Source organism: Pithys albifrons, chromosome 32 (assembly GCF_047495875.1).
Source record: "Pithys albifrons albifrons isolate INPA30051 chromosome 32, PitAlb_v1, whole genome shotgun sequence".
NCBI lineage: Eukaryota > Metazoa > Chordata > Aves > Passeriformes > Thamnophilidae > Pithys > Pithys albifrons.
In genome coordinates, this window is record NC_092489.1 from 951,870 (window position 1) to 974,350 (window position 22,481).

The 22,481-nt window shown below is 50.5% G+C and overlaps 1 protein-coding gene across 1 annotated transcript in view; it reads right to left on the reverse strand.

Moving 5' to 3' along the window:
- Positions 1–22,481, reverse strand: part of LOC139684145 (uncharacterized) — a 1,342,464-nt gene that overhangs the window by 592,803 nt on the left and 727,180 nt on the right. Inside the window, 1 exon segment of the mRNA XM_071579746.1 lies at positions 1,716–2,418. Within this exon segment, the coding sequence (XP_071435847.1) occupies positions 1,716–2,418 (703 nt within the window).

The following is a 22,481-nucleotide window of genomic DNA, read 5'->3' on the forward strand; positions in this document are numbered from 1 at the left end:
ACGTGTAAATTGGGGCACAGGGTGTGACTCTTGGGGATGGGCCTGTGCAGGGCTGGATTCCATGATCCTTGGGGGTCCCTTCCCACTCAGCACATTCTGGGATTCTGTGACACCAGCTGGGCTGGTCCCAGTGCATGAGGAGCCTCATCCCCCAGAAAGAACTGTGGGTGCCCCTGTGTGTGGAGGGGTCCCAGCCCCACCCCAGCAGGCCTGGAGGAAGGGGGGACACCCTCCTGCAGGTGGGATGTGGATCAAACTTGGGCCTTCCACAAGCCTCTTGTAACACCTCAAAACTGCACATTAACAGCCCCCCAGCCCTCAGTGGAGCCAGGGGGTCCCTGCAACCCCCAGAATGAGGGGGGGACTCCCAAGAGCCATTTAGAACCCCTAAAAATTGGTTGAAAACAGCAGGATTTTTCTGTCAATAGGGTCATCTCATCCCACCAAAATGCAAGAGGTTCAACTCAGTCCATGAAAAAAAGAGGAGGGAAACCCTCAAAAGATATTTAAGTCCCTCTGAACTGGTGGGAAGCAGCAGGATACCCTCAAAAAGAGCTCCCTGTGTCCCTTCCTGTGGGGCCCCACTCAAAGTTCTGATGTCACATGTCCCCTACACTCCCTCACAGTACCCCCCTCAGGATAGGAGGGCACCCCAAAAGCACCCTCGGTTTTTCCACACACCCCATCTCTTGTCTCCCAATCCCCAACCCATCCCCCTCCAAGTCCCATCCCAACCCTCCCAATTTGCATCCAAGCCCTCCCAATTTTATCCCATCCTCCCTGGGTTTGTAGCACCACTTCTCCTGCTGCTGACTCCCCCTAAGTGGGTTCAAGTTGCATTAAACCATTTTGGGATGGGATTGAGTCATTTAAAGTTGGCATGGAGCCATTTTGGGGTGGGATTGAGGTGTTATGAGCTGACAGATCAATCCCTCTCAGATATTGGACTGCAAAATGATGGAGAAATGTCAGCTGGTCTGGACACCTCCAATTTTGGGGAAAACTCTCCCAAATCACCACAGAACCCTGAAATCTTCCTGAATATCTCTTTGAAGCCTAAATTCCTGCCCCAGTTCCAAGAAGAATAATGGAAATTTAGATGTCTTTTTTCAATTTCTTTATTTTAATCCCAATTTCAGGTGATTTGAAGGCATGAAGATGGATCAAATAAAATCAAAAAACCAAAAAAATGAATCATGTGAATGTGCATGGGGTTGGGTTGGGTGGCCCACAGAGAGGCAGAGCCACAGAGAAATGGAATTATGGAATACAAACTACATACTAAGAATAAAAGGTAGCAAGAACAAACAGGAAATAAATTTCAACTTCCTCAGTATCTTGGTCTCCCCCCAGGAGCTCTGCAATGCCAACAAACTCCTTCCTCAGCCGGCAAGAAGAAAAAGGATAATCCCTCCTCCCTCTCTTCTTCTGTCTGAGATGATGTCAGAATATGGGATGGAACAGAGTTGGCCAGTAGGAGTCAGCTGGGCTGACCCAGCTCGAGACAGCTGATTGTCCAAGGCCTTGCTCTAAAAACTAAAGCCTAAATCTGGGCCTAACTAAACCCATGACACCATGGATGTTCCTCCCCCTGTGTTAATTCAAGTGCCCATGGAGAACCAGGAGGATGTGGAGACCACCAGCCAGGGGTCTTCAGAATGTGGGTCACAAGGAATGTGGGTGTTAGAGATGGAGCAGCAGATGAAGATTTTCACATAGCCGGGCCACTTGTGGGGCTTCCCTCACTGGTGGGTCCGTTGGTGTTTGGTCAATGCAGAGCTGTCGGTGAAGCTCTTCTCACACTCATCACAGTGGTAAGGCCTCTCCCCAGTGTGGATACGACGGTGGGTGATGAGGTTGGAGTTGTGGTTGAATCTCTTCCCGCAGTCGGTGCAGCAGAAGGGCCTCTCCCCTGTGTGTGTGCGCTGATGTCTGAGGAGATGTGAGCTTCTCTGAAACCTCTTCCCACACTCGGAACACTCAAACGGCCTTTCCCCAGTGTGGTTCATCCGGTGGATGATGAGCTCACACTTACGGATGAAGCTCTTCCCACAGTCCCCACATTTGTGAGGCCTCTCCCCGGTGTGAAGCCGCCGGTGGCTGATGAGGGTGGAGTTATGTTTGAATCTCTTCCCACAGTCGGAGCAGCAGAAGGGCCTCTCGTCTGTGTGTGTGCGCTGATGCACGAGGAGATCTGAGCTGGTCCGACACCTCTTCCCACACTGGGAACACTCATAGGGCCGTTCCCCAGTGTGGATCATCTGGTGGCAGATCAGGGTGGAGCTCTGACTGAAGCACTTCCCACATTCCCTACATGTGTAGGGCCGTTCCCCAGTGTGAATCATCTGGTGCTGGATCAGGTGGGAGCTCCAGCTGAATCCCTTCCCACATTCCAAGCATTTGTAGCGCTTCTCCCTGCTCTGAAGCTGCTGCTGCACCCCCAGGTTAGAGCTCTGGTTGACGCTCTGGCCATCTTTCCCACCCTGGGTGCCTCTTTCCTGCTCAGAGGACCCAAAACTCGGTTGAGAGCTTCTCCTCCTGAGGGATCTCCGTGGCTTTTTCTCCTCGGTGACTTCCTGCTCTGTGGAGCTGTTCAAGGTGGCCTCTGCCACCAGGTTCTGCTGGGGGGATTTGTCCTCCGTGCTCCCCTTGCTCAGCTCGGGGCCTGGGGCAGGAAGGAACAAGGACACTCAGGGCATTTGCCTCCAGCCCACAGGGAGGGCCAAGGACATCCCCCCAAACCCGGCCCCGGCAGAACGGCATCGGCAGCGGGGTTGTCCTGCAGCCGGGGCCATGCTGGGCTGGAAGATGCAGCACAAGAGAGGGGCAAAGGGGCACTGACTTCCTCCTCACCTGCCTGGGGGTCCCGGGGCATCTTCCTCTTCCTCGCAGCCTCCTCCTCCACCTGGCCAAGCTTTGGAAAGGAGAAATCCTGGTTTTTTGGGGGAAAAAAGAAGGTGTGAGCACAATGCGTTGGGGGTTCCTCTTGCCCCAATCCATCTCTAGAAATCACTGGGCTCCTCGTGGCCTAAAAAACCTCTAAAACACCAAGGTTCAGCCCAAAAAACACCTCCAGAAGTTTTTTGTCTTTGGCCTCTCTTCTTTGGGGTTCTGGGTGTCCCTCCTGTCCTGGCTGTTGGGGGTCTCCTGTGTACTGGGGGTTCTGCTTCTCAAGGGTCCCCACCCTCTCCAGGCTGCCGGGGGTCCAGGACCCCCCTACCTGCCCATTCCTGGTTTTCCAGCCCCCAAATCCCCATTTCTTTGACTACAGGATCCCTATGATCCCCCTTTCCCACACATCCCACATCTCTCAGAATCCACACTCCCTTTTCCTTTAACCTGACACCCCCTGGACTCCTCTTTCTGTGTACAGGGACCCCCTGCACTACCCAATAATCTTTCCCCACCTCCAGTCCTGCTTTTTCTTCATCTTGAGCCCCTCCTGTTCCCACATTCCCAGGCACCGGGGAACCCTTGCACCCCCTTATCCTGCACCAATATCCACCTGCACCCCCTTTCCTTGGCATCCCACCTTTTGCAGTCCCCACACCCCTCTTTTTCTTGACTCTGGGATCCCCACTCCTGCATTTCCCAGACCACAGACTCTCCCCTTTATGGGGCACTGGGAATTCATTTGAACCCCTTTTTCTGGCTATCCTGGGTGCCCTTACCCCATGAGTCCCTTTGTTCGACATCAGGGACCCCTGAAACCCCTTTCCTGAGCACAGAGTCTCCCTGGACCCCCCATTCCACTTCTTCAAGCCCCTACAGCCCACATTCCTTGGCCCTGTGACCCCCTGAAAATTCCAACCCCCCTGCACCCACAAGATTCATGCAAAACATCAAGAGTCAGCCAAAAAAAGCTCTGTCAGGAGTTCCCCCTCTTTGGTCTCTCCACTCTGGGGTTTGGGGGGGCTCCCCTGTTCAGGCTCTGGGGGTCCCATGTGTACTGGGAGGTCCCCTCCCCAACCTGCCAATGAAGGGCCTGACACAGCCACACCAACCCCACCAAGGGGGGTCCCCGCATCCCCCCGCCCACCAAGGGGCTCTGCCAGGAACCAACACTGGGACACCCAAAAACACCACCCTGGTACCCCAATAGCCCCCAAGGGGCATTCCCAGCTCAGCTTTGGGGTCGCTCAAGCCCCAACCATCCCTCGAACACAAACCAAACCCCCAGAGCTCCCCCAAGCTATTCGGGGCTCGGCTCGGGGGTCCAGCAGCACTTTGTCGGGGTCCTTTGCCGTCCCTGTGTGCAGCTCCGGCCCTGCCCCGCGGCAGCCCCAGCGCGGGCTCCAAGGAGCGGCACATCCTGGTGCCCTCAGGGGCTTTGTCCGGGCCCATCCCGGCTCTCGTGTTCCCTGGCACAGCCCTTATGCCCTTGGTGGGGCAGCGGGGGCACTGTGGAGTTTGGAGGCCCCTTCTCTTTCCCTGTTCTCCTGCTGACTTGAAACCTCCTCGTGTGCACTCGGAGCACCAGAAGAGGAAAAGGAGGAGCGTGGCTGTCACCTGCACTTCTCCTGTTGATGTTCCTGGGTCGGGCCCGCTCCCCCCATCAGCAGGGGAGGCCCAGCAGGGCAGACAGAGCAATTTTGGGAGGCGTTGTGGGCGACAGGGTTTGAGAGAACAGTTCTACTCGTCCACCGGCGCCGCCAGGTCTGCCCATGGAGGGGCAGAGAAGGGAGGGAGGCCCGCGGGTTAAAGAGAAGGTGCGCCAGAGGCAGCAGGTCTACCCAGGGGACCGGGAGACAACAGGTCTACCCAGGGGACCGAAATGGAACAGGTCTACCCATCACCCTGAGAGAGAACAGGTCTACCCACCCACCCTAATACACGTGGGTCCCTCGGCATCCCAGACAGGGGAGGACCCTGAACCCCACAGTGAAAAGACCAGAGGAAGGAAACTTCTGGGAGGGGTTTTCTTTTGGTTAATCTCCATATTTTGAAATGAGTTTAGGATGAATCTTGATGTTTTGGAAGTTTGATGTTGATGAGGGTTTTTTTGGCCTGAATCTCGGTAGTTTGGAGCTTATTATGGACACCAGATGCCTGGTGACCTCTGGAGATTGGGAGCAGAGATGGGTGATAGTGGAGCTGGGGGATAGTGGAGCTTCTCCTCTGACTCTCTGCTTGGGGTGGTGATTCCAAAGGCCCCTCTCTCTCCAGGTTGCTGAGGGTGCCTCCTCTCTGGAATCCCTGTTTTGGGGTCCCAGGGGTTCCCGAGCACCCAGAGCAGAGGGTCAGGGGCAAAAGTACCCCTGGGACTCTCAGTAGTCCTGAGTAGGATCCTGAAGAGAGGGGAATCCCTTGGTCAGATCACAGAGTCAGACCCCTGAAGTTCCTGGCATCTGCAGCAGCCTGGAAAAGGAAGAACCCCAGACAGGGGATCCCAAAACACAAGGCACCCCCAACAGCCTGGACAGGTGGGACACCCAAAGCCCCAAAGTGGAGAGACCACAGAGAACAAATTTTTGGGAGGGTTTTTGGGAGAAGAATCTTGGTGGTTGGAATTGCTTTCGTCTTAATTTTCATACTTTGGAGGGGTTTTTAGCCAAATTTTGATGGTTTGGGGTTTTAGGAGATTTGTGCCAGGCACCTCCATGTGGGGCAATGGGAGGATCCCAGGAGTTTCCACCATCCAGGGAGGCTCCTCAAGCAAAGCCCCTTTGGGGTTTGTTTCCCCATGCTGTGCTCACCCCTCACTGGCTCACACCGTTCCCTTTTCCAAGAGCATCATCCCCAAATGGCCCCTTTCACCTTCTAGAAAAAAAAAATCAATAAATCCCATTTTCCTGCTTCTTAGGCCTGCCCTTGTGTCTCACTCAGCTTCAGTTCTCCCTCTTTCAGTTCTCATTTTGAGATCCCAGTTTTGGAGACCTGGCGTGGTTTGGAGGGTCTGGGAGGCTTTTGAAGAGCCCTGGGGTGGTTTTGCAGGGTCTGGGGACAGTTTGGGGGTTCTGGTAGGGAGTTCAGTGGAATCCTGGGGTGGTTTGGGAATGTCTGGAAGTAGCCTGGGGGTCCTGGATTGGTTTGGAGAGACTGGGAGAGAATTTGGGAGTAGGGGGAGGGGGCTCGATGTGGTTTGGGGGTCCTGGTGTTGTCTGGGGGGGGGTGTCTGGGCAGGAGTCTGGGGGGAGGTCGAGAGAATTTAGGGAAGGCTACGTGTTCTAGAAGGGGGTTTGGTGGGTCCTGCCATGCTTTGGGGGTCTGGGAGAGGGTTTAGGGCAGTCCTGGGGGTAGTTCAGGGAGTCCTGGGCAGTTTAGACTGTCTGGGAGAGTTTTGGAATTCTGGGAAGGGGATTTAAGGTAGTTCGGTGGTTCCTGCGCATTTTAGACGGTCTGGGAAAGGATTGGTGGTCTGGGAGGGGGTTTGGGGGATCTCTGGGGTGTTTGAAAAGCCGAGTGTGTTTCAGAAGCTCGAGAGAGTCCAGGGGGGAATTTGGGGCATCCTGGGGGGGTCCAGAGACTTTTGGAGGTGCCGGGTGGGGGGTTTGGGGCTCTCAAGAGTATTTTCGGGGGGCATTTGGGGCGTTCTGAGGCCCATCCCGGGGTGGGGGGAGGGGCTTACCCGGCTTCTTCACCTTCACGGCCAAAACGGCCCCGGGGGCATCCCGGGGGTCTGTGAGGGGCGGGCGGGTCGGGAGGGACCCCCAAAACCCTCCCTGAGTCCTCCAAATGCCCCCCAAATACTCCCAAATTTTTCCGAAATCACCCCAAACCCGCCGCCATTGCTCACCTCTCCCGGCAGCACCCCCGAGTCCCGCTCTCCGCCTTCGCCGCCCCTGATTGGTCGCCTTGCGTGCCTGTCTCCGTTCGCAGCCAATCAACTTTCAGGAATGCAGCGCGCGGTGACGGCACAATGAGACCCGCGCCATTTTGAACCTGTCCCGTACTACAACCCCCGTCATGCATCGCGGCCGATTCTGGCCAATCACAGGCAGGACTACAACTCCCGTCTCCCCCGCGCCCAATCGGGTTCGTCCCAGCTTGTTTAGGGACTCCCAAGTGCCCCCAGGACCCCAAACTGCCCCCGAAGTGCCCCCCGGACCCCAATCTCTCCCAAAAGTGCTCTCGGACCCCAAACTGCCCTAGAAGTGCCCCCAGGACCCCAAACTGCCCCAGAAGTGCCCCCCAGACCCCCAAGTTCAAACCCAATACCCACTGTGGACCATCAAATCCCCTCCCTGGGCCCCTCAGTGCCCCCCAAGTTTATCCAGGACTCACAAGTGTCCCCTGAACGACTCTTTGAACCCCACATTACATCCTCGGACCCCCAAGTGCCCCCAAGTGACTCCTCGGACCCCTCAAGTGCCCCCCCAGTGCTCATAAAATCTCCCACAGACCCCAATGAGACCCCCAAGTGCCCCCCAACTGACCCTCAGACCCCAATTCTACCCCAGTCCCCCCAAATCCCTCCAGCCCCCCCTTCCCATGGGGCCCTTTCCCAGGATTTGGGGCTCCAAAAGGGGCACTTAGGGGGCCGGGGGGGGGGTTGGGGACACTTTGGGGGGCTGGTGAGTTGGGGAAGGGATTTGGGGTGGGATTTACAATTTGGAGGGGGATTAAGGGAATTTTGGGTGGAATTCAGGGAATTTAAGGTAGAATTCAGGGGATTTTAAATGAAATTAGAAGAGGTTGGGTGGAATTAAAGGAATTTTGGGTGGAATTAAATAATCTTTGTGTGAAACTAAGGGGGGGTTTGCTGAATTTTAGGGATTTGCGATGAAATTCTGGGGATTCTAAGAAACATTCATGTATTTTTGAGTGGAGTTAAGAGATTTGGGGTAGATTTAGGGATATTTGGGGTAGAAATTAATAAAACTTAGATGGAATTAGGAAGTTTTGAAGTGGAAATAGGGAGATTTGGGGAATGTTAGAAAAAATTAAAGTGATTTTGCGTGAAATAAATGGGATTGGAGAGATTTAAAATTTATTAAGAGAGTTCTGGGTGAAATTAATGAGGATCTTCAGTAAAATTAAGGGGATTTGGTTTGGAATTGAAAATTTGTGGTGAAATGAGATCAATTTTATGTGAGGGAATTTCCAGTGGAATTCAGGAGATTTATGGTAAAATCTCAGGATTTTGATGCATTTATAGGGGTTTGAGGTGGAATTAAGGCAACTTTGAGTACAACCAGTGTGGTGTGAGGTGAAAGTCAGGGGAGGTTTCAGTGGAATTAAAGGAATTTTGAGAGGAGTTACAAGACTTTGAGGGGGATCTTGGGGTTTTGGGGGAAAACTGGGGGTACTTTGGGTGAAATTGTGGGGAATCTAGAAGAGATTAAGGGACTTTTGAATGGAATGAAGGGATTTGGGAAGGAGCCAGGAGGCTTGATGGCACCATAGGAGATGATGGGACAGAGCAGGTGAGATTTTTTTGGGGTGTGAAATCCATAAATCCCCTTTTCCCAATGAATTCCCAAAGTCTGTGTCCCGATGGATGTTCCCCCACCTCCACTCACCCAAGTGCCCACAGGGAACCAGGAGGGTGTGGAGAATTCCAGCCAGGTGTGTTCCTAATGTGGGTCACTGGGAATGTGGGTCACAAGGTTGTTCCCAATGTAAGTCCCAGAGAATGTGGGTCACCAGGTTGTTCCCAATGTTCCAGGTTCAGGAGGATTCTCTGCACAAAAGGAAAGCCACTAAAACACAGCTGAGGTAGCAAAGCAAATTTCTTGGTGAGCAAAGCCAATGGATCCTGTTCCTTGGCACACAAACAGCACATCCCCAGCCCTGCAATCTCCCCAGGCCAATGGATCCTGTTCCTTGGCACACAAACAGCACATCCCCAGCCCTGCAATCTCCCCAAGCCAATGGATCCTGTTCCTTGGCACACAAACAGCACATCCCCAACCCCTGCAATGTCCCCAAGTCGATCGATCCTTGCCAGGACCAAGGCCCATCACAGCCAAAGAGCTGCAGAACATCCTCCTTCTCCTTCAGCCCTGATGGAACTGCCCAAGCCACACCCACAGATTAGATTTTACCCCTTTGCAGATGATGTCGTGATATGGTGTGTTTTAGGAATAATAAGAGACTTTTGTGTTAAGAAAAAATGTTTTTAGAATAACAGAGTTTTGGGGCCTCCTCACTGGTGCGAGCTAATTCTATGGGAAAGAGACCAATTGCCAGCAAAAACAAGGAAAATGAGAAGGCTCTGAGTTATTCTGCTCATGGCAAAGGAATTTGGAAGACAGTGTGGTCATGGCAATGGTGCTAAATGTGTCATTAATTAAAGCTGTAATGGGTTAAATGAACGCTGTGGTTTCAAACTATGAGATGCAGCTCTGGGTGAGAAAGAAGTTTGGATATTCTGTCTTTAGAAGTGAGTTAAAGCTTTTTTCCTGTCTTTTGTCTGTCCATGGAGTTCTGGAATAAAACTGGCTTTGAGTGTGACACCTGTCAGCTAATTAATTAGGTGTGGCCTAATTAATCTTCTCTCGTCTTCAAGATTTTCTACTCACTCACAGTCGTTTTCTTTTACATGTGGTGCCCTGTGTGACTTTTTCAATTTCTTTTACAGTGTCTCTTATAGATAATTTATTAAATCATTCAGCTGATATGATTTAGAATTGTATTTTATATTTATTAATTTATTAGGGTGGGCATTTGAGCAAAGCCTGGGCAGTGGGGGAGTCCCTTTGCTCCACCACTCAGCTGAGTCTTGGCTGAGTTTCAACCCCTTTCTATCAGTCCTCAATCTCCTCCAGGCAGGAGGGCTCTGCAGAGGGACCTGGAGAGACTTGAGAGATGGGCTGATTCCAATGGGCTGAAGTTCAACAAGGCCAAGTGCAGGTCCTGCCCTTTGGCCACCCCAACCCCTGCAGCGCTCCAGGCTGGGCACAGAGTGGCTGCAGAGCAGCCAGGCAGAAAGGGACCTGGGGGGACTGAGGGACAGGAAGCTCAACAGGAGCCAACAGTGTGCCCAGGTGGCCAAGAAGGCCAAGGGGATCCTGGCCTGGATCCAAACTAGTGTGGCCAGCAGGCCCAGGGCAGTGACCCTTCCCCTGGACTCTGCCTTGGGGAGGCCACACCTTGAGTGTTGTGTTCAGTTCTGTGCCCCTCAGTTCAGGAACAAGATAGAGGGGCTGGAGCGGGGCCAGAGAAAAGCAATGAGGCTGGAGAAGGGACTGGACGTGCCATTGAGTCTGCTCAAACACCTGCAGGGTCAGAGAATCCACCATGTCTTGATCCAACCCCACTGGGATCACCAGCCCAGGGCACTCTGTAGATCCCCCAGAGACCACACAGAGACCTCTACCGACTCCCCACAGACCCCCACAGACACCCACAGTCTATCCATGGACACCCATAGCCACCATAGACCCCTCATAGACCCCCATAGGCCCGATAGACCCCTCATAGACCCCCCATAGACTCTCATAGACCCCCACAGATCCTCACACCCCCTATAGATGCCCTACAGAATCCTATAGACCCCCCATAGACCCCCCCCACAGACCCCCCATAGACCCTCACAGATCCTCACACCCCCTATAGATCCCCTATAGAGTTCTATAGACCCACCATAGACCCCCACAGGCCCCCCATAAACATCCACAGACTCCCCATGGGCCCTCCATAGACCCCCCATAGACCCCCACAGATCCTCACACCCCCTATAGATCCCCTATAGAATCCTGTAGACTCCCCATACACCCCCACAGACTCCTCACAGACCACCCATAGACCCCCATTTAGACCCCCATAGACCTCCAAAGATCCTCACACCCCCAGAAAATCCTATAGACTCCCCATAGATCCCCCCATAGACCCTCCATAGCCACCCCCATAGACCCCTTATAGACCCCCCATAGACCCTCCATAAACCCCCATAGATCCCTCTATAGACCCCCATAGACCCCCATAGATCCCCTATAGATGCTCATAGACCCCCATGCACACCATAGACCCTATAGGGGTTAGACTTGATAATCTCAGGGATCTCTTCCAACCTAAATGAGAAGAGAAGAGCAACGAGGCTGGAGAAGGGACTGGAGCACAAGTCCTGTGGGGAGAGGCTGAGGAAGCTGGGGGTGTTTAGCCTGGAGAAGAGGAGGCTCAGAGGTGACCTCAGCACTGTCTAGAACTACCTGAAGGGAAGTTCTAGCCAGGTGTTGGTTGGAATCTTCTCCCAGGCACTCAGCAATAGCATCTATGGGATTCTATGGGGTGTCTATGGGGGGTTCCATGAGGGGTCTATAGGGGATCTATAAGGGTGTGTGAGGGTCTGTGGGGTGTATGGGGGTCTACAGGGCATCTATGCGGCTCTTTGCGGGGGTCTATGGTGGTCTATGGGGGGTCTATGGAAGGTCTATGGGAGGTCTATCAGGGTTCCATGGGGGTCTATAGGGGATCTATAAGAGTGTGTGGGGGTCTTTGGGTTGTATGGGGGCCTATGAGCAACTATAGAAGATCTATGGGGGTCTCTGAGGGGGTCAATGGGAGGTCTGTGGGGGTCTATGGGGGATCTATGGGGGTTCTATAGGGGGACTATGGGGGTTTATGAGTGGTCTATGGGATCTCTGGGGGTCTCTGGGTGGTCTCTGGGGGGTCTGTCGGAGTCTATGGGGAGTCTATGGGGTGTCTATGGGGGTCTGTGGGGAGTCTATCAAGGTCTATGGGGGGGTCTATGGGGGGTCTACGGGAGTTCCATGGGGGTCTATAAGGGATCTATAAGGGTGTGTGAGGGTCTTTAGTGTGTATGGGGGCGTATGAGCATCTATAGAAGATCTATGGGGGTCTATGGGGGGGTCTATGGGGGTCCTTGGGGGGTCTCTGGGGGTTCTATAGGGCGACTATGGGGGTCTATGAGGGGTCTATGGGTGGTCTATGGGGGGTCTATGGGAGTCTATGGGGGATCTCTGGGGGTCTCTGGGTGGTCTCTGAGGGGTCTCTGAGGGGGTCTTTCGGGGTCTATGGGGGGTCTATGGGAGGTCTAAGTGAGGTCAATGGGGGTCCGTGGGGGGTCTATGGGGGATCTATGGGGTTCTGCGGGGGTCTATTTGGGGTCTGTGAGGGGTCTCTAGGGGTTCTATTGGGGTCTATGGGGGGTCTATGGGGAGCTGTGGGGGGTCTATGGGGGGGTCTATTGGGGTCTAATGGAGGTCTATGGGGAGTCTATGGGGATCTTGGGGGGCAAGTGAGTCTATAGGGAGTTCATGGAGGTCTATGAGGCTCTATGGGGGGTGTATGGGGGGTCTGGGGGGGGGTTCGTGGGTCTATTGGGGTCTATCGGAGGTCTATGAGGGGATCTATGGGGGTTCTGGGGGGGGTCTATTGGAGGTCTCTAAGGAGTTCTATGGGGGTCTATGTAGGGTCTGCAGGGGGTCTATGGGGCGTCTATGGGGGTCGATGGGGATCTATGGCACATCTATTGGGGGTCTATGGAGGGGTCTCTGGGGGGTGTCTGGCGGGTCTATGGAGGTTCTATGGGGATCTATGGGGTTTGTGGGTGGTGTATGGGGGGTGTAAGGGGTGGTCTATTGGGAGTCTCTTGGGGGTCTGTGGATGGTCTATAGGGGGTCTTTGGGGGTCTATTGGAGGTGTGTGGGGGTCTGTGGGGGTCTAGGGGTTGCGTATGGGGGTCTATGGGAGGTCTAGGGGGGTCTATTGGAGTCTATGGGGAGTCTATGCAGGAGCTGTGGGGCTCTATGGGGGGTCTATGGAGGATCTATAGGGTGTCTGTGGGGGGTCTATTGGAGGTGTATGGGAGTCTATGGGGGGTCTATGGGGGATCTATGGGGGTTCTATAGGGGGACTATGGGGGTCTATGAGGGGGTCCATGGGGGGTTTTCTTATGGGTCTATGGCGGGTCTATGGGAGTCTATGGGAGGCCTATGAGATGTCTAAGGGGGGTCTATGGGGGCTCTATGGCAGGTCTATGGGGAGTCTGTGGAGGTCTGTGGGGTCTATGGAGGTCTATGAGAGGTTTATGGGGGTCTATGGGACGTCTATGGGGGATCTATGGGGGTTCTGTGGGGGTCTATTGGGGGTCTCTGGGGAGTCTTTGGGGGTTCTATGGATGGTCCATGGGGGTCTATGGGGCATCTATTGGGGGGTCTCTGGGGGCCTCTGGCAGGTCTATGGTGGTTCTATGGGGGGTCTATGCGGGTCTGTGAGGGTCTATGAAGGGTCTATGGGGGATCTATGGGGGTTCTGTGGGAGTCTATTGGGGGTCTCTGGGGGTCCAGACGTCCTCCCCACAGTTCATCTTCCTGCCTGAACATGGGCCTGTACCTGTGCCTGTATAGGATCCTGTTAATCCTCCGGAGTAGAAGGGGCTGTGTTGCCAGAGGAAACGGGCTGTGTCCCTGGTATTGAATTCCTCCAGCAGCAGTAGGCAATGTCCCCTTTAAAAGGGAATTATTCCCTCTACAGAGCTTTCTGTACCTGTACCTGTAATTCCGGAATCCTGTGGGGTTTTTGTGTTTTCTGTTTTGGAGGAACTACTCTGTGCTTTAAGTGTTAAAATCCTACAGATGCAGCTGGAGGTTCTGTGTGCTCTGACAGCATTGCTTTTCTTTCTGTGCAAATTGTGGCCTTGTCCTGTCTGCTGTTGTCTAAGTTCTCGTCTGTGTCTGAGCTGTGTCCCCAGGTTTTAAGTGTGTCTGAGCCCAGCCTTTGTGTGTACCAGTTCTCGTGTGCATTTTTGTTTTGAATAATTTGTGTGATTAGTGAATGAAACACAGGTAAAAGTTATTGTGTGTCTGAGCTGTCTTGTCTACTGTGAAAAAGTATGTTGAAGTGTTAAAGTGATTTAGAGTATACGTGTGATTAGTGAATGAGTAAGACGTGGCCAGCCACGAGGCGAGTGTGGAGTCTGTGTATGTACTTTTGTATGCTTCAGAATTAAGCACTGATGTGCATTTTAAGAGCTGTGTGTGTAATTCTGGTTTTAGAAAAATTACTGTATGTTTGAACAGTGTGCCCAGGTGGCCAAGAAGGCCAAGGGGATCCTGACCCGGATCAAAAATAGCATGGCCAGCAGGCCCAGGGCAGTGACCCTTCCCCTGTACTCTGCTTTGGTGAGGCCTCACCTTGAGTGTTGTGTTCAGTTCTGGGCCCCTCAGTTCAGGAAAGAGATTGAGGGGCTGGAGCGGGGCCAGAGAAGAGCAACGAGGCTGGAGAAGGGACTGGAGCACAAGTGCTGTGGGGAGAGGCTGAGGGAGTTGGGGGTGTTTAGCTTGGAGAAGAGGAGGCTCAGAGGTGACCTCAGCACTGTCTGGAACTGCCTGAAGGGAAGTTCTGGCCAGGTGTGGGTTGGTCTCTTCTCCCAGACACTCAGCAATAGGACAAGGGGGCACGATGGGCTCAAGCTCTGCCAGGGGAAATTGAAGTTGGAGAGCAGAAAGAAATTCTTTGCAGAGAGAGTGCTCAGGCATTGGAATGGGCTGCCCCGGGGGGTGGTGGATTCCCCATCCCTGGAGGGTTTTCAGCTGAGCTTGGCCGTGGCACTGAGTGCCATGATCTGGTAAAGGGACTGGAGTTGGACCAAGGGTTGGACTTGATGATCTCGAAGGTCTTTTCCAACCCAATCGATTCTATAATTCTATGATTCTATGAAATAAGTTTTTGTTTACAACCCCTCTGACAATGTGGGCTATTGTGTTGTAGATGAGTGGTACCTCTGACAGATTCCTATAAAATACTCCACTGGATAAAAGCTAAAATTAAGATTTCTGTGTGTAGTTACTGTCTTCTGTGCTCTTGTTCTGTTTTCAGAAAAGTTGAAAGTTTTGAGTGTCTGTCTTATTTTTAAAGAAAAGTTAAGAGTTTCGTGTGAAGTTATTGTTTTCTGTGTTGTTTTCTGTGTTTTCAGAAAAGTCACTGAATACCTAAAACATCTGAGATCATATTGGTGAAGGTATTACCCTGCCAAAATGTGGCAGTGCTGAAAAATTAACTATGAGCATGCCACACTGAATAAACCCTAAAATTAGAATTTGTTTGTTCTGCAATTGTTTAATACATGTAAGGGTTTTATGCAATAGATGTGGTGGCATTTAAAATTGTAGTAGCAACTCCAGTATAAAAATATAAACATTAAAAAACCCCTGTTGCTGCTTAACACTGGAACTACAGTTTTTGTTAAAAGTAGTAAATTTGTTCAAGTCACAGGTGTGCTACTGGTCAACCAGAGAAAACTTTCTTTTGAAATTTCCTAAGAAAGCAAATAAAGAACGTCAGTTTTTATATTTACCAAATTTATACAGACCCTTATTGGGCAAAGATTTGTTAAAAATCTAGAAGGTATAATCTAATTTAAACAAAGTAAAATGGAATTCAAGAAAAAAAAAAAAAAGAAAAACAGTTGCTAACAGCTTTGAGTTTAGCTATAAACTGTGTAAAACCAAACCAGAATAATCAAAATATTAATCAAATTTAGATTAACTGTATCCTGAGTCTGAGCTACTAACACACCAAGTAAGCCAAAATGGACAAGCCCCATCTAAATAAAAGTACAACCAGAAACAAAACCAGTAATTGAAAACAAAAAGTATTAAATTTAAAAAATATTCTTTTCTGTCTTTCCTTAGCAAAAAGTCAGAAAGTATTTGCATTAAAGTAAAAAATCTGTAATGTATTTGGTAAAAAGAAAAAAAAAACACCAAACAAACCCACCACTCACAACAGGTAATTTGAACAATGTTCCCTCAAAGACTTTAAAATCTCAAACAAAAGCAGTTCCCACCAGGAGAAACTCTGCGTCTGCAGTTTATATGTAACTTATTAATAACCACTGAATAACAGAAGATTTTATTCTGTGGACTGCAAGTTTGCTAAATGAGTATTAAGTCTCTCAACAGGAAAAAGCAGCTGGTACAGAAGCAAGAGTTACACCTGAGATAGGAAGTTTCTAGAAGACAACGCTCCCCAAGAACAGCAAAGAAGAAGCAACTGCCAGACACCTGAACCACAGACAGTGAGGGATCTTCGAGCCTTTCTGGACATGACAGGTCGGTGTGTCAGCAGTGCTGCAGCAGAAAGGTAACCACTGACTGTCACTCTCTCAGCTCCTGAAATGCCAAGCTATCCTGGCTAACTGCAAAACTGTTGTACAACCTACTAAAAGCTGCTAAAGACAACGTAACCTGGACCCTGCAGCAAATAAGGCCTTTGAGCAGCTAAAGGGAGAACTCCTGAGGGCTCCGGCATTGGGATTGCCTGATGTGAGGAAGCCCCTTGGGCTGTTTATGTATGAGCAGCAAGGAAAGTCCTGGAGGTCCTGGCACAGCAGCTGGAGCCAGACAAAGAGCCAGCAGCCACTTCTCTGAGCAATGAGATGAAGTGAGCAAAGCTGGCCCAGCTGCCTGAAAGCAAAGAGCAGCACTGATCATAAACATAAACAAAGCCAGGAAATTTCATAGTGTTATGGGTTCACCTAGGTGGGCCTAGATTTGGGCTCTGAAGTTTGGATTAGGCCGAAGCTGTCAGCTGACTTGAGCTGGGCTGAGTTAACAGCTGACCTCTTCTAGCCAGTAAGTTTGTATTCCATACCACATTATGACATCATCTCCAGGGAAGCAGGAACCAGTGTGGGAGTGGTTAAGGCAGTCGCTTCTCAGCCCTCCTCTGGAGAGGACGCACGATGCTGTCCCAGGGGGGATGGAGAGGACCAGGCCCACCACTGGCTCACAGGGTACCTCAGGAAAGTAAAATGTGTTGTTCTGGGTCTCTCCTTTCTGCTTGGGTTTGTCTCCCTGGAGAATAAGCTTCTTCTTAAGTAATGTGTAGTTAAGACAGTAGAATTTGTGTGTTTGTTAAGAAGTTGACGTGGGGAACTTGTTGTTGTAGACTTGTGTGAGTGTATATTTGTACTCTCTTCTAATTGTCTCTTTCTTTCTGTGAAAAATATATGTAGATTTAGTATAAATGCAGTTTGAAGTGTTTTTTTTTCTTTCCCCTCTCTTTTCCTCCCTTTCCCTGGTGTTAGGAGGGAGGCTTTTCTCTCTGTGCTTGGGGGGGTTGGCAGTTGCTTATCTCAAACTAAGACAGTTAATGGTGCATTGGCCGGGAAACTCGGGAGCGACGGAGGACCTTGGCGGGTGTCCCAGGATCTTGGCAGGCTTCCCGGGAGGATTGTTGTAGAAACATAGATTGATAAGTGCCTTGTTTATGTACATCCAGAACAGAAAATGTAAACAACTCTCCCTTACTGTTGAATGCTCGTTTTCACTGTTTCACTGTCTTTGTGAGTTCAAACAGCTCGACTGGTGCCTGCTGTGAATGCAGCCACTGCAGAAAAGAGAGGCCCATGTAAGCTGTTCGTGTGTGGCAAGACACGGCTGTTTGAGTTGAATCCCTGAGGACTCATCACGTGAATGCTGATGTGCCCAGGAGCTGATGAGGAGCATCTCACCTGGACTGGCATGGGGAGGAGGTGTTCCTGGCTCGATGGGCCCATCGTGCCTCAGGCCACCTGCAGGTGGATAAAGTCGGGGGGTGGATATAACCGTGAACACTATTCTTAAGGTTATCCACAGCTGTGAAGCGTGCTTGCCATTGTGAGACCCCAGTGAACGAGGAAAAGAGGAGCTGCGGAACCCCCTGCAGAGAACCCAACAGATGCGGCGCCCGGAACCAGCGCCCGCAGTGCTGAGCGACCCGCAGGAGCCGGAGCTGTCGCTGGCGGGGCTGCCGCCAGGGCTGCGAGCGAGCCGGGGGAGGCTGCGAGCCGTGAGAGGCTGTGAGCCGTGAGAGGCCACGAGCCATGAGAGGCTGTGAGCTGTGAGAGGCCATGAGCCATGAGAGGCCACGAGCCATGAGAGGCTGTGAGCCCTGAGAGGCTGCGAGCCATGAGAGGCCGCGAGCCGTGAGAGGCTGCAAGCCAAGCCAGGGCTGCGAGCGAGCCGGGGGAGGCTGCGAGCCGTGAGAGGCTGTGAGCCGTGAGAGGCCACGAGCCGTGAAAGGCTGTGAGCTGTGAGAGGCCACGAGCCATGAGAGGCCACGAGCCGTGAGAGGCTGTGAGCCCTGAGAGGCTGCGAGCCATGAGAGGCCGCGAGCCGTGAGAGGCTGCAAGCCAAGCCAGGGCTGCAAGCGAGCCAGGGCTGGCGAGCCGCTGGGGCTGCTCCTGCCTCTGCTGCTTGCTTGTGCTGCTGTCGGGACTGCTTCCGAGGCTGCCAAAGCTGTTGGGACTGCTGCTAAGGGGGATGGCTCACATGGTGAACTGTAGTACTTCTGTGTGACCAAGGAGAAAGACATGAAGAGAAGCCTGCGTAAGCTGTTGATGTGTGGTGGGACACTGCGGTTTGAGTTGAATCATTGAAAACCCGTCGTGTGAGTGTTGATGTGTGTCCAAGAGCTGAGCCGATGAAGAACATCACACCCTGGACTGGCTGGGGGAGGGTTGTTCCTGGCTCAGTGGGCCTATGATGCCTCAGACCACCTGTAGGTGGATGAGGCCAAGGGGTGGATCTGACTGTGAACACTATTCTAACCCCAATGGGAAACTAGAGACTCCTGAAGAGAGGATGGTAACCCTACTGAAAGACATGAACCATCAGATAAGATAACCTGAGTTGACCTGCTTTGTTTCCATCTGAAATATCTACCCCATCCTAATGGACTCTTAGCCACATTATGGAGGGGTGGAAATCAGCCCTGAAAAAAATAAGTGTTTAAGCATGAGAACCTAAGATATGAGTGACATAATATGGTATGGAATAAGGGGTGGAGAATGTTACGGGTTCACCTAGGTGGGCCTAGATTTGGGCTCTGAAGTGTGGACTAGGCCGGAGCTGTCAGCTGACTTGAGCTGGGCTGAGTTAACAGCTGACCTCTTCTAGCCAGTAAGTTTGTATTCCATACCACATTATGACATCATCTCCAGGGAAGCAGGAACCAGTGTGGGAGTGGTTAAGGCAGTCGCTTCTCAGCCCTCCTCTGGAGAGGACGCACGATGCTGTCCCAGGGGGGATGGAGAGGACCAGGCCCACCACTGGCTCACAGGGTACCTCAGGAAAGTAAAATGTGTTGTTCTGGGTCTCTCCTTTCTGCTTGGGTTTGTCTCCCTGGAGAATAAGCTTCTTCTTAAGTAATGTGTAGTTAAGACAGTAGAATTTGTGTGTTTGTTAAGAAGTTGACGTGGGGAACTTGTTGTTGTAGACTTGTGTGAGTGAATATTTGTACTCTCTTCTAATTGTCTCTTTCTTTCTGTGAAAAATATATGTAGATTTAGTATAAATGCAGTTTGAAGTGTTTTTTTTCTTTCCCCTCTCTTTTCCTCCCTTTCCCTGGTGTTAGGAGGGAGGCTTTTCTCTCTGTGCTTGGGGGGGTTGGCAGTTGCTTATCTCAAACCAAGACACATAGGTATTCAAGTGACTCACATTGTCAACCAGCTCCATTCCCAGCAGGTGAACCCACAGCTGAACCTGCTGTACCCGACTGCCTGCAGCCCACTGGAGCAGTGTATTCCAGCCCTCCAGACCTTGAAGAAGAACCACTCCTGGAAGCAGAAGATTGGTTTTCTGCCAGCAGCAGCTTTGTGAAACAAGGTAATTGAATAAAATCCTCTGCCTGCAGGAACTTCAGCCCAGAAAGAAAGACTGACAGCACCTGAGCTCTGGAATTGGCAAAATCAACATCTGGACTGACTTTAAGTATGTCTTTGGCATCGTCCATGCTCACAGAGCATTAAAAAAAAAGAAAGAAAAAGGACTTTTAACTGTACAAAGAAAATATATGGAAGAAATTCTGCAATTGTTAGAAGCACCACAACTCCCATCAGAAGTGGCCATTATGTACTGGAAAAACACCAAACAGTTAACAGTGTTCAAAAGTAAGTAACATAAAAGCTAATCCTAAAGCAAGACAAGCTGCTGAAAATGTAAAGAACAAATAGCAACCTTAGTACCAAAAGAAATAAAAACTTACAGTTAAATAGTGTATCAAGAATCAGATTTCAAAAAATACATAAAATTATAATAATAATAAGAAAAAAGTTAGTTACTACCTGAAAAATTAGTTTAGCATTTTGTAAAGTTGAGCATGACAAAACACACTAAAAACTAAATTTATCATACCAATATTAAAACACCTGAGTAGCAAAGCCAAATCTGTTCACAAAAATAAAACAAGCCACATTTCAATGTAAAACATGTCTGAGAAATAACTCAAACACCAAAACCAAAATACAACAAAAAGTAATAAAGAAAAGACACCTTTTAAGTAAAATTTAGCAAATTGACTTTTAAGCTCTTAAGAAAAGGAGGGGAAATTTCTGTTATCTTTCAGTTTTCACAGTTATCTTTCCTGAGTAACCAGAAGCATTCCTGTGCAAAACTAACAAATCAAGTTATAAAAATTCTGTTAAATAAAATAACATTATCTGATGGCAAACTGTATTTATGTACCTTTAGTGATTGTGTATGTTAAGAATTTTTCAAGAGACCCTCTACAAGAAAAATGAAATGGACTGTTTAAAGTGTTGCTAACCCTGTTCCCAGCACTCTGGATAAAAGAAAGGCCTACCTAGAAAGCTCCTGAAAAGAAAAGAAAAACGAACTCCAGCACCTGTGAAACCAACTACCCTCAAATTCACTCAACACAAGTTGTTGAACTTTTAATAAGTAGAACGACTTTAACACAAGCTTTTATTTTAAAATAGTCACAGTCTCAAGCCTTTATTAAGTATTTTAGCAGTGTATGTAGCAGGGTATGTATTTTATGTGAGCAACAGCTGCGTGTTAGAACTATGTTTGATATGTTGTATCATGATGTACCTGAATTGCAGAACTAGCATAGAGATTAACCTGTTTAAAGAAACCTAAGACACTTAAAATGACTCAGCACATGCTATAGCAAATTAAACATGATATTAGAAGCATTAAAACTATCTTAACCAAAGTTAAACAAGCAAAACCCCCACTAATGAGTCATTTTTATAAGCTATTTGCCCACTGCCTCACAAGTCTTCAAGGTCCCTGGTACACCCAATCATAACTACAGCAGCAGCAATAATCTTGCTGGCACTGCTCAATGTGCAGCTACAGTGCAAATAAAGCACTAAAGCCAGAAAAGTATAAGTAATATCAGCAATAGTACATGCATATTGAAACCCAACAGTGCTAAAACTGAACAAAAGACTTTGTATACTGTAAAACACAGGGAGGACTGAAAGAGAAAAGAGACCAAAAACCCCCTAGTTTTGTGAAATTTCTGATAACTGATTTGCAAAATGTTGTTTGCACAGCAAGGCCACTGAACAGCCTGGAGTGCTGAATCGGTTTGTCCTGGTACAAACCGTCTGGTCATCAGAGACCAGTGTACCGTGGGTAGGAGTCATACATTAAACTGAGCTGGACATTTCAATGGGATGAAATGGTAAAGAGCCAAGATTTCGTAGAGTTGAAGGCAAGGTTTTACAAGTTTTACAGGTCATGTCACTGAACAAAGAAAGGGCAAAAGTCCAGCAGTGATGAAGACGCTTCAAGACCACCCCGAGGGATGAAGTCAGGAGACCACGACCCAGATATGAGGCCAAAAGGAAAGCTCTGCCCAAGATTCTGCCTAGTCATTAATATGGAAATTCGAAGGTCGGAACTATGGACTTAAAACTATAAAACAGCTTCTTTTCAACAAACAAGTTAGGCAAAGTTTTTGCCCAGTATGAACTGGCTTTGCCTCCAACATTGTCAATAAATACCTTGCTGATATTAGAAAAATCTTCTCTTAGCAGTTATTTTTGTGGCGTTTTCACTTATCAGACCCCCAAGGATCATGGAGTCCAACCCTCAGGCCTGCACAGGCCCATCCCCAAGAGTCACACCCTGTGCCCCAGAGCATCATCCAAACACTCCTGGAGCTCTGTCAGCCTTGGGGCTGTGCCCACTGCCCTGGGGAGCCTGGTCAGTGCCCACCACCCTCTGGGGAAGAACCTCTTTGTAAGATCCGACCTAACCCTGCCCTGACACAACTCCAGCCATTCCCTGGGTGCTGTCCCTGGTCCCCACAGAGCAGAGATCAGTGCCTGCCCCTCCCTCTGCCCATGCCCAGGAAGTTGTACCTGCAATGAGGTGTCCCCTCAGTCTCCTCTTGTGCAGCTGAACACACCAAGTGCCCTCAGCTGCTCCTCACACGCTGCCCCTGCAGGCCCTTGCACATCTTGGTTGCCTCCTTTGGACACTTTCTAATGCTCAATCTCTTCCTTCTCCTGTGGTGTCCCAAAGTGCTGCAATATTGTAGGAGAGGGATCTGCCAGGGCTGTGGGATGTGGGGCCTGAGGGTGCCCAGGGGCCACTGTGACACTGCAGAGCCTCCTGGAGCCCAGGGGACACTGTGACACTGCAGTGCCTGGTGGAACCCAGGGGACACTGTGACACTGCAGGGCCTGCAGGGCCCAGGGCACACTGTGACACTGCATGGCCCAGGGCACACTGTGACACTGCAGGGCTCAGGGCACACTGTGACACTGCAGGGCCCAGGGGACACTGTGACACTGCAGGGCCCAGGGGACACTGTGACACTGCAGGGCCCAGGGG